Consider the following 12,572-nt stretch of genomic DNA (forward strand, 5'->3'; position numbering starts at 1 on the left):
CTCTTCTCCTCTCCCCTCTTCATATTTTGTCATGGTATCAGAGCTCCCTTGCCTTCCACTGAGGCATTGTGATCCATATGAGAGAGTGTGATTGATTGAGAGATCGAGAGATCGAGTGTTCTCTTCCGTTGAGAGAACTTCTTCTTTGATAGAGAAATTCCGTCCATTTGAGAGGAATTTCCATCCGTTCATCTCCTTCGAGAGTTCTTTGAGAGATCTACCTTGTGAGAGAGATCATTGACAGCCTAAACTTTTTCAAGAGAGAGAGAGAGAGAATTGTTTGACAGAGATGTCTTCTTTATGAGGGAAAGAGAGAAATCCTCTATCACAAAGATAGAGATGTTGTAGATCCAAGCTTCCATAGCCAAGAAGCTACGAAGGGCTTGAGAAGCCAAGTGACACAGCCACGAGCTGCAACAGCCTTAATCTTCAGCTGCAATTGGCTTCAACAGAGTCTGGGCTGCAGTTCTAATGCGCTGAGCTCCCACGGTGGCTATTGGTAAGTGAGACTCCATACACAGCTCCAGTGCCAACAATGTTGCGTGCGACTCCATTGAGAAGGCCAGCCAACTAAGGCGGCCTCCCAAATCCACCATAGCTCCAACGAGCCTGCACAAATGCCTCAAACAACCAACGCCACTCAAAGCCAACTCTAGCACCAACTACTATGGGCGGGGAGCACAAGGCTTCTAGCAAGTTATTCACCTATTGCTACAAGCATCAACGGATCATCTGCAGCAGCAACAGTAGTCGACCTACCTAGCAGCTAGGACCCAGCAACAGTAGCGCACACAGCAGCAAGCGGCTAGCGCATGCAACAAAGATGCAACAAGCAAATACCTCTAGCCATCAGACGTCAACGATCTTCAACCCATGCATGCTCTCTACAACATCCCTACAGCAGTTGCGACATCATAATGGTCTTCCATGACTTCCTCCACGAGCTAGCACACCTGCAACACACAGGCCTCCATCAACACAATGGGCCTCTATAGCATAAGGTGCTTCACGAGCCGCAATAGACTGACAGCGACTGTGCTCCTCTACAAAATCCTCTAGTCTATGGACTGACGATAGCCCAAAGCTCCACGGGCTTCAACGACGCCCTCCAACTGCAACGAGGCAACATCTGCCGCTTCATATTTTGTCAAGGCTAAGGCTAGGTTGTGGTGAGGTTGAAGCAAGTTATCCATCAATGCCCATCGACTCTAGACATCAAAGCTGCAATGTCAAAATCAAGCTCATCCATCGGATAGCGCTCAAACAACTCCTAACAGCATCGCAACCTCTCCAACGAGCTCCAGTCGCGCATGCGACCTCTCCAATGAGCTCCAACGTAGAAGGAGACAGAAACTCTAAGATTCTGTCAAAATCCAAAGATTCCAAGTCTCCATTGAGCGACACGTGGCACAAGCCACCAACCCTATCACAAGGGTTACCACACACCGGTGTGGTCTCAAGGTTGACACATGTCAACCCCTATCTACCATGTGGTAGACCTTATCTGCCATGTCATCGCCCCAACCCAGTTGCCACGTTAGTAGCCCTATGAGGCTACCACATCATCAACCTATCTACCACATCATCAGTTAGTTGTCAACTGCCATGTCATCAAGGACACATCACCTATCATGTCATCAGTGCCACATTATTAGTACCACATCATCAGTGCCACATCACCAGTGCTCTCCTCTCTTTTCCTCTCTTTTCTCCTCTCTTTCCTTCTCTCTTTTTCCCCACGTGAAGCTTCAATAGCCTGACATTGAGCAGGCAGATACAAACTTCTGTCACTCTAATTCAAAGAATACAGGAGTCTATAAATGCTTGCTCAATGTCAGGATGTCACTCTATTTTTTCTTTTGCATCTTGTGACAAGGGCATGCATGATGGAAAGAGGGCATGGTCAATGGTAATATTCTTATTTTCTTTTGTTCAGTTTATCATGTGGCCAGAAAGCTCTTCAACCTCACTTGGCCTTCGGGATGCCATCTTTCGAGAGTTATATAACATTTTGGGGCACACTACCACTCCTGGGGAGTTATACACATACATGACGGGTACTTCAAACACCCCCCAGGAATCGGCAGTACCCACCCCAATCCCCCACCAGCTACTGAGATTACCGCAGTGGAGTCGAGATAGCCCAACCGGCTATAGAGCTGAGCCCCTTCTCCCCCCCTGTGGTCAGGAGGCCCTTCTACCTCATAGAGCCACTGGCGTACTCCTGTGCAGTCAAGAGTCACTTCTCCAGCTACGAGTGGCCAACGTACTCTCGTGTAGTCAAGAGTCACTTCTCCAACTATGAATGGTCAGCGTACTAGCTCGACATGACAAGGCCACAAGCGTAATAGCAGGGAGAGCGATGGGGGATGCATGGCACAATGCTTTGGGGGGGGTAATGGTGGGGGCAGGGATGATTTAGATGATGCAGATGTGCCAGAGGGTGATGCTACGATCTTCTATGACATCACATAGACAGGAGGCATCTTGATGGATGCATGGGGGAAGGACATCATGGCCAAGTTCATGCGCTTTGTAATTGCTAACAACTACATAGATTGCCTTATTCACTACAAAGACCAGCCAAAAAAGTTGGCTGATGAGACCCTCGCTGTTGTTCGCTCTAGGTATCCCAATCCCCCCAATGTTCAGCTCACAGATAAATGGGCCAAGTCAAAGATTGTTATGATACTTGCCAGGAGAGAGGGAGGTCAACCACCAAGGGGCTAGCTCCACACCACTCACAAGCGTGAGTGGAAGAAAGCCATGAAGGCAGTGAAGGCGAACCCAAGTCTGCAGCACGTGGAGGCACGAAGGATCCAAATGGAGCAATATGGAAACATGCATTTTGGAGCAGGGGGTGTTGAATCATGGGAGGCCCAATTTGTAAGTATCGATCTCAAATTATATTGTGTTTATGTGGTTTATAGGAGGTTGTTTCTTTATACTAACCCCTCCACAAATTGTGTCATCTTGTAGCTTGATATCGTGGGTAGATACCCTACTCCTGTCGAGATAGCCTACCACCACCACCATCGCAAACGAGATACATGGAGGCACTTCTATGATGACACGTTGATTACTGAGGAGTAGTATATCCGGGCTACTGAAGCGCCCTCCGAGGTATTTAACAGTAATTAAATAATGTCAATATTGTAAATAAAGATTTGATTTTTCATACATGTATACATGTCCCTCGTTTACAGGGCCCCACGGCTGATTAGGAGAAAGAAGATGAGGAAGAAGGGAGCGAAGAAGGGAGCAAAGAAGGGAATGAGGACACGGAGAACTTAGAGTAGTTGTAGAAGTAGTGCTAGCTACTCTTTTTTGTACTTGAAGCCATCGGCTTGGCTTCGTGCCTCTCTTGTATATACACTCCTCTTATTTTTTGTACCTGAAGCCACAGGACATGGCTTGGCTTCATGCTATATGTACATACAAGCACATTTTGGGCTATGAATTAATATACACTCCTATTATGTTTTTGGCTTTCAATTTCCTTGTGCAACGTTCTATCAACAATGAATGCCTTGTGAACTAAACGTTTTGGAGTTGTGATTTTTTATTCGGAATTGTAATGGTTGGCTATAGACATGCTTGGAATTGTGCTAATTAAAATGCGGTTGGCTGTAAGAATTGAATTGCACAATGTGGAAATGGGATTCTTGTAACCACATAGCATACATAATATACACATCATTCTGTTCAACCACACAAAATTTTGCTTTTATTAAAAAAAAGATTTTATAGAGTGTTTATCAGCACGTCTATGTATGCGTCTTTCTATTTTTAAAATTTCTACAGAGCATCTAAAAGTGCATCTATAGGCACGTCTATCTGTTATATAGACACGGTTATAGACACGCAAATAGATGCGCAAATAGATGCATAAATAGACACACAAATAGAAGCGCACATAAGTTTTTTTAAAAGTTAAGGAAGCGCATCTGTGTGCATGTCTGTGAGTGCTTCGTCTTGTTGTGATGCACAAACTTATAGTTACTCTAGTTTTGTTCACTAGAGGAGTTGCTACAAGGTTGTGATAATATTTTCAAGGCTAGGGCTTGCAAATGAGGCATGGATGCTCCACACTCTTCCCACCATCTCAATGCTGACATAGCTTTCACTAATTTCTTGATTTTGGGATCTAGGCAAACAACCCTTCTCTATTTCGAAAAGTAGAGAGTTCCTTAATAGCAGCAACCGAGACATACACATTCCTATCCTCAAAGAAGAATCCAAGAAGATCATGCCAAGACTGCATAATTTGTACATCCATCTTTGTATGATATTCCCACCATTGCGGAGCTCTTTTATGACCGGCAAAGTGAAGAGAGTTGTGGGCTTGGTTCCATCATTTTCACACCATCTTTTGCAATAGCATACATCAAGGCAAATTGTAACCACCTTTACTAGGCCTTACATCTTTCTTCAAAACATCCCTCTTGGCAACCCACCAGGCCATATAAGCACTTCCCATGCTTTGCCCTTTCACATCCAGCTTGTGGAATAACTTGCGAATTGTGAATCTAATAAGCTTCATTGCTTCCACTACATTAGATATTATCTTTCAAAATGCGAGACTATTACAAAGCATCTTCAATAGTTCGGTGTGGCTGCCACTTGAGTGTGGCTCTACTTTCCACTCTACAGCCTCTCCACCGAGCAACATTTCAGTTACAAACCCCTATAGCTTCAGTAGATGCTCCATCATTATAATATACCAAGTAATTGCTTGTGGTTGAGGAAGTATAATACCACTTTTTGAGCCTCATCCACAATGGATTTAAAGAACTGGGTCTCAGGTGTTTTCTATCCCAGAATGAATCACTTGGATGAGCTTCTTGTGATAGAATCCCTAGGCATGGTAAACTTTGGCAAACCACATGAAATGGCACAGCGTGGAGGGCTTGGAGTAGAATTGGTGGTTGATGGATGGAATAGTGCACTACGACAGCAAGAAAACAAACACAGATAATAGAATTTGAGATCAAGAAATAGGTCGAGGTAGTGGCACGAGCATGACGAATTTGAGATCGAGAGATCCAAGACAAGTTCGAGGCAGTGGCACGAGCATGACGAAGCCCAAATACTTGATATCTGTGATTTATTATTTTTCCAACCTTTTGACAATGCTCGGCAGTATCTATAATCACTTGCATGATATTGTCAAGGCCAACATCTTCAATAGCTCTACTTAGCTGCTCGGTAATAAATTCCCTAGTCTTGGCTTCACTAGTTGTATCAATCGATTGATGAAAGGCCTTGCCTTTGAAGGGTTTCACCCTCGTTTCTTTGGAGCCATGTTCTTCTCTATGAACACATATAAATAGTTCAGTAATGTGCAAAGGTTTTGCATTCATTTTATCACTTATTAAGTTTTTTGTCTATGTTGTGACATAAACAATGTGAGTGAAGGCTTGTCAAAATTTATAACTTATTTTATTGTTTGAATTCGTTTCTTATTTGTTCAAATAACATGAGTCAAGGCTCATCAATAGTTATAAATTATCTTATTATCCATTTTTCATCCTAGTGTGGGTCAACTAGCCTAAGTGAGCCCACTACCGGCACTGGACACTTTTTAACAGGATAAAAAAACCTTACAAATTTGTTTGGAAGCTTTGTTTATCCTTCTACTTATCCCTTTTTCTTTTTATTAAGACTCCAAGTAGTCCTAGAATCTCGAGAACACAAACTATATGTTGTAGATGAAAAGTTTTAATCAATTATACCTTACAGTAAATTAACAATACTGCATGGAAATTAGAAGAATCCCATGCAATAATTTAAACTTTACCGCAAAATATAAAACATACCACATGGTAATTGATATACCGTGTGGTGTTTTCTCCATATTACCATGCGGTGTCTTGATTTACTGCATGGTAACCCGCTATAGCTTGTCTTGGAAAAAAATCATTGATGGACTGGTTGAACTTGCTCTAAGGTCTTAAAAAAACGTTTTAAACATTTTAATTTGAGGATGTCATTTTAAATCCCTCCCAAATCCATGTATATCGGTGGTCCTATTTTTAGGTTTGTCATGTTGCTAATAGATAGAAAATCTGGTGGTTGTAGCTTTTGAGTTGAGAATGTCAAAGTAGTCATGCTATGTAGATTGTCTAAAAGAAAGCATCCAATCTTACTATAAGAAAGAAAGGACATGTTCTATGGTTGTGAGTTCATGAAAAAGTTTAATATGAGAAACAAGCAGCTTGACAAGCTTGGAGACCTAAATAGAAAATTAGCCTTACACATTGGTAGCCACAAATAGCTACAAACTTTTCAAGGACTCAGCTAGAGAAACATAACTTTGTAGTGAAGCTATTTTCGATGATAGGAGAATATTTTTAAAGTAAATATGGTATACTATGACAAACAACTAGTCCATCATGTTCCCATCATGTTTGGATGTTTGAATTGAACAACAATTCTTCATGAACGATAATAAAAAAATTTGCAAAATCTAGACTATAAAAAGGTAGCTTTAGAAGAGGCATTAATTAAACAAAGCTATTAAGAAGTCAACATTTTTCAATATCTCAGCAAGGACAATAGTTTGCAAACAAGAAATGAAACAAGTTGGGAGCATAACTTTAAGAAAATAAGTATCTTTATTTGTTGGCTCAATTGTTCATATCACAACCTCTTTTCTTTATTACACGAGTTACGCACATTGCAATCAAATGACACATTGGATGCAAGTGGGTTAAGGGTTTCTAATTCTGAATCTCACCCATGCCTCCTTGTTTGTTTTGATGACTGCATGTGCCATCTTAGCTATTCCTTAGTAGACCCCCCAAGTGATGGGAACTAGGGAATTGGGTAGGTAGAATGATGATTTGATTCATTTCAATCAAACTCTATGTTAGAAACTTCAAGCTGATGATTTTAAAACACGAAAGAAATGTAGCCGCAATAGTCATACATGGGCATAGAATTTTGAGAGAATGATGATGGGAACTAGGGAATCGGGTTGGTACAATGATGATGTTCCATGGATTCATTTCTATCAAATTCTATGTTAGAAAATTTGAGCTGATGATTTAAAACATGGTAGAAATATAGTCAGATAGTCATATTTGAGCATCAAATTCTATTCATTTACCCAAGGGATTCACTATGTAAAAACCCTATATAACATATATATTCAAGGGACCAGTATATAATGCAATCAAATGACCCATATTATATAGGTATTTCATCCTAATCCTTTATAACATTTTATTATCTTTTTCACTAAATTCCCATTTTCAAGACCCTTTTGTAAGTATAATTCTCTAGAGATGTGTCATTTTGTCTAAGATGATTGCACGTGCCATCTTAGGTGTCCCTTAGTAGTTGCCCAAGAGATTTTAGTCCTTAATGAATGTAGATCAATCTTGCTTCTAATTTTGAATTGAGATGAATAAACTAAATGGATGTTGAGTTATAATTTCAATTCAAGTGCAACACTTCCTTGAAGTTGGTTACTTTGGTCCTTCGATGTTCGTGAAGTTGCGAAGCTTCAGACTTCACGTGGGCGAAACTTGAAAGGCCCGATCCCCTGAGTCCTGGTTATTTTACTTCTTTTACCGTAGATTCTGCGATCTGAATTCTTCGCTAAGCAAGCTTTCAAACAAATTGAGGAGCTCAAATTCGAATGGACTGAGTTTGCGTGATGAATATAAGCATGCTGGATAATGCAGCATATGTTGGGCATATGTTCACCAAAAACCGTTTGGGTTTCCTGTGAGGTGAACCGTGAACTTGGAGGAAAAGAGATTTGGATGTCACAAACACTCAATGCACTTCTTTTGCATCTAAATTGTGTGAAAACCTCCCAAATTATGAACCCATTTTATGAGGGTTGAGGTTTTTAAGAAATTCAAAAAATATTTTGTGCTGACAGACAGCTTTCAAAATTGATACTGGGTAAAAGTTGGAAACGGCAGCGTCATGCATGCTGATTATATGATACTGAGTAAAAAGTTGGAATCGGAACCAAGAAGAAGCAGCATCGATAGTATGAAACAGCGCGAATGATAGGTAAAAGTTGGAAACGGCACATCATGCATTACGTCGCTGATCAACCTATCGACGTCAAACTTGACGAAGTTAGTCGCATTTCCCCATCTAGGGCGGCTCCTTAGAAAAGAAGCGGACAGCAAACAGGAGAAATCACAGCCAATGCACATTGTCATGGGAACTAGGGAATCGCGTGGGTAGAATGATGATACTTGATCTATCAGTTTAGCAAATATGCTAGAAATTTCGATGAGTCTTCTGTGCATTTGCGCTGATGGTTTAGAACATGGAAGAAATCTAGCCGCGATGGAAACAGCTTCGATCGACTCCTGCTTCAAGGAGCAATAATCTGATCAAAGTTCAAACCTTCTCGCGTGTCTATTTCGAGTGCGGCATGAGCCATACTCCCTGGCTGATGCTTATGCTTGGCTCTTTCTTATTCGCTCATGAATTCAAGCTCCCGCTCGCCTTCGCTGCTTCTTAAGTTCTTTGCCCCTACACTATTGCCCACTTGCATTTTCTCTACACAATACACCGCTGCTGCGCTGTCTTTATGTCCAAATCTTGGGCTCCCTGCCAAATATACCTCATCACTAAGCCTGTCGGGCATAACTCAAGACTCAACTCTCCTGTCAGGTCAGTTCTGACTCATGTAGAATGAAGTATATGTACAGTTGGTGTTGAATGTCTGCAACATTGAGCAACACTAGCTGCCCTCTCACAGACTGCTAAAATTGAGCAGCCTTCATCTTTATACGCGTAATACTTGCCTCCAGTACTCGTCAGGGTACTTCCAACTTCGGCTGTCGATGCTAACCAAAATACTTGTTATTGGATTTTCTGGGCCACTGTGCACGGGGAAAGCGATTGGCTTCAAAGCATCCTCAGTGTAGAAGTCGGGGCGCTCAAGTTTGAGTTGAGCAAAAAGCTGGTGTCCCAAGTATTCCCATATACTTGAGCCTTAACGTTAGGTTATCTTTAGCGATGACGTCTTAGGCATTTAGCTCTTTCGTTTAATTCAGTACTGAGTATTCGTGCTTCTAATCTATAGCCCGAATAATACTGCTCTCAAAATATGAACATTTAGAGTCCACACGCTGAATGGGTGGACGGGGCAATCATCGTCGGGGCGGGACCTTCAGGAATGGCAACGGCAGCCTGCCTTAAAAAATGCAACGTTCCCTGCGTTATCCTTGAAAGGTCCGAATGCATAGCTTCCTTGTGGAAGAAACAGACACACGATAGCCTTTGTCTGCATATACCAAAGCAGTATTGTGAGCTTCTTCTAAAGCCATTTCCAGAGTGGTACCCGACCTTCCTATCTAGAAGTCAATTTGTAGGCTACTTGGAGCATTACGCAGAGAAGTTCAATATCCAGCCGCATTTCAACGAAACTGTGCAGTTCGCGAAGTTCGAAGAGCAATGGAAGGCATGGCACGTAGGCACTTGTCGTGCTAAATATGCCACCAGATGGCTGATAGTGGCATCCGGCGAGAATGCTGAAGTAGTTTTCCCGCAGCTGACTGGGATTTGCGACTTCCAAGCAACAGTCATCCATTCCAGTCAATATAAGAGCGGTGCTGAGTTTGCCAATAAGAAGGTTCTGATCGTTGGTGCTGGGAACTCTGGAATGGACATCGCTTTGGATCTCGCCAGAAGTGGAGCACGATCCTCCATAGCCGTCAGGAGCTCTGTAAGTCGAGCCCTTTTTCCTACGCTAATTACTCGGGTACGTGCAATCGTTGCAGCCCGCAAAGCTGTATTGTGCGCGCCGATGTGATATGTATCAGATATGTTGCAACTTGCGTTTACAGTTCGTGGGATGTCAGTTCTATTCGCCTACGTTGGTTGATGTGTAGAGCAGACCTGATTACTGTGCATGGGATCATTGGGAGTTTGGGACGCCGTATACTGTTCTACATTTGAACAGGGCCAGCAGTTGCGTTGCTGCTGTACAATATGCTTGGGATTTGCCAGACATTTGATACTTGTGTAGCAAATTCCTACACCACGAGTCCCTCGTACCATGCCGATCTTTGTACAGCGTTAAGATTAAGACATGCAGTTTGATTTTTTTGTAAAAAGACATGTAGTTTGGTACTGTAGATTGATTGCTATTCTTTTACTACAAATCATAGTTGTAGTTTGGTACTGTAAATTGATTGCTATTCTTTTTCTACAAATCATAGTTGTAGTTGGCACCTCGCCGTCTGAGGTTGTAAGTCTTTAATCATATGATTATATTACGCGACTTTTGAGCAGCTTCATGTTCTTCCGAGAGAGATGTTTGGAAGATCCACCTTCTCATTGGCTATGGAGCTTGCGAAAATTTTCCCTATCTGGCTCGTAGACTATCTCCTTGTCTTGTACACCCAGTTGAGACTCGGTGATACATCTGTATATGGACTACGAAGGCCGAAAGCTGGCCCTCTGGAGCTGAAGAACAAAATGGGAAAGACACCTGTTCTTGATGTTGGAACGCTCTCAAGAATTAAGACTGGAGACATAAAGGTGAACTGTTCCCTTTTTGCATTGGCTTCGTTCTGCTATACATACCGAGGTGGATTTCGGCTTTCTCCAGCCTAGAGGACTAATGGTTTTCTCGGCAGGTTAGACCAGGAATCGAATTCTTCACTGCAACTGGGGCGCGCTTTATGGATGGCACAAGCGATAGCTATGATGCAGTGATTATGGCTACTGGTTACAAAAGTGTTGTGGGGACTTGGCTCATCGTAAGTAATCCATCGATCTTGTGAGTCAAGTTATTTTCTTCTCTTATTCGGCACGTGTCAGTACGATTCGCGGCTACATGTGCAGGATGAGGACCGTTTCTTCAATGATCGAGGTTTGTCCGGGTCTTCTTGGAAGGGCCAACGAGGTCTTTATGCCGCTGGATTGTCTGAGAAAGGTTTATTTGGAGCTACGATGAACGCTCGACAGATAGCGGAGGACATAGCAGACGCATACCATCAAAGGCAATCGCACAAGGGTCCATCTTAACTCTGATAACTAGCGCACACGGCATGTAGCCCAGCATCACTATGCAGGTTTTTGTCACAAGAATCTTGTATTGATCCACGAAATGATAAGAGAATGAAGTAGTTTTGCACAGTTCAAGACAGCTAATTACATCCCATTTATCCCAGGCTGATTTATAGCTTTTGCTCACTGTTTATGATTCTCTCAAAGAAACTACAGTGGAAACAAAATGCTTGCAAGGCTGAGTGCCTGGAAAAGTCACTCGCACGTATTGATATATTGATCGGGGTAAGTGTGGATAGCAAGCATATAACTAACCTGAGGATCTCCTCAGATACGAAAGTGAAACACTGAACACACACACATATTGAGTAAGTATCTAAGGAGTTGGAAAAAAGGGCCAATGCATATACGGAAGGATTCAACCATCCTTGGATAAAGGCTTTGTAAACAGATCTGCTAACATGTCAACAGTGGGACAGTATTGGAGAGTGAGTTGAGTCATCCTTTTGAACAAGGTCCCTGATGTATGATAGTGTATTTCTACGTGTTTACTCCGTTTAGGCTGCCATCCATTCTTATTGAGACATATACAAACATTGTTGTCACTGTACGGAGCGGTGGAGAGCTGAATTCCAAGTTCCTTTGTGAGATAAGTGAGCCAGACATTGTCTTTAGCTACCGTTGCAGAAGGAGATGTCTGTCGAGAAGAGTACTATGGACTTTTGCTTGGTGCATGCCCATGAAATCGGGCTGCATACGGTGTGAAAACATACCCAAGTCCACCATATAGTCATGTTCGCCCACCCAATCAGAGTCACCATAGCTGAAGAAATCAATGAAGAGTGAATAGTAAGTAATACCAATGGTGGTGGTACCTTTGAGATAGCGTAAGACTCGTCTCAGTTTTGTAGACCTATGTTTTGCATAACTTAGACTAACTTGGTGACGGTGGTAGAAATGTATAGTCCTGTACATACCATGGCCTACATCAGAACCCACTAGGCTGTAACATGGAATGTGTGTCATATGAAGATATTTGTCTTCGATGCAGCCTGGAGGGAGACATGTTTGTAGTCAATTTAATGATTGAGTTTACATGCATACTGATTGGTGTACAATTAGTCATATTCTACCTGTCAAGTACCATTTGGACATATGTTGCTGATGAAGCTAGGCCTTACCACACAAAGACGGTTTCGGTCGATTTGCATGCCGAGGCAAAAGTGAATAGGACCAAAGTCAGTCATTGGACCGCAGTCTCCTTTTAAACAGGTCAAAGCGGTGTCTATTGTTGCACGCTAATTTTAAATCATCTACATATAATGCAACAATCAAAGAAAGAGATTCAGAGGTGCATACGTAGAGGTTGAGGTCACTATAGCAGTAATGAAAACTATGTTGAAAATCTTCATGTTCCCAAAACATGCGACCTATTTAAGCCATAGAGAGCTTTATTGAGGTGATAGACTTTGCCTTCTGGGTAAAGGGAAGTGGATCGTGGATCTTGAGTGGTGGATGCACGTACCTCGGGGGGAGGGGGGGTGCACCTTGTGTAGACCCTATATCACAAGTGCATTCAA

General features: G+C 42.3%; 1 protein-coding gene across 1 annotated transcript; it reads left to right on the plus strand.

Annotated features, from left to right (window-relative positions):
* The first annotated feature begins 8,456 nt into the window (after positions 1 to 8,456).
* LOC147904308 (putative indole-3-pyruvate monooxygenase YUCCA4) lies at positions 8,457 to 11,250 on the plus strand. Its single transcript, XM_087391133.1, has 6 exons — positions 8,457 to 8,646; positions 8,787 to 8,950; positions 9,098 to 9,703; positions 10,273 to 10,521; positions 10,620 to 10,742; positions 10,828 to 11,250. The coding sequence occupies exons 1-6, from the start codon at positions 8,457 to 8,459 to the stop codon at positions 11,008 to 11,010; spliced, it is 1,515 nt and encodes a 504-aa protein (XP_087247259.1). The 3' UTR covers positions 11,011 to 11,250.
* The last annotated feature ends 1,322 nt before the right edge of the window (positions 11,251 to 12,572 follow it).

Source organism: Dipteris shenzhenensis, chromosome 2 (assembly GCF_047967505.1).
Source record: "Dipteris shenzhenensis isolate YYH24624 ecotype China chromosome 2, Dip_SZ_1.0, whole genome shotgun sequence".
In the NCBI taxonomy this organism is placed as follows: domain Eukaryota; kingdom Viridiplantae; phylum Streptophyta; class Polypodiopsida; order Gleicheniales; family Dipteridaceae; genus Dipteris; species Dipteris shenzhenensis.

Excerpts from the sequence above, each read along its gene's own strand:
- LOC147904308 (XM_087391133.1), top strand. The coding sequence starts at position 8,457 with ATGAATTCAAGCTCCCGCTCGCCTTCGCTGCTTCTTAAGTTCTTTGCC. Across the intron at positions 8,647-8,786 it reads AGACTCAACTCTCCTGTCAG|TACTCGTCAGGGTACTTCCA; the intron begins GTCAGTTCTGAC and ends ACTTGCCTCCAG. Across the intron at positions 9,704-10,272 it reads CCATAGCCGTCAGGAGCTCT|CTTCATGTTCTTCCGAGAGA; the intron begins GTAAGTCGAGCC and ends ACTTTTGAGCAG.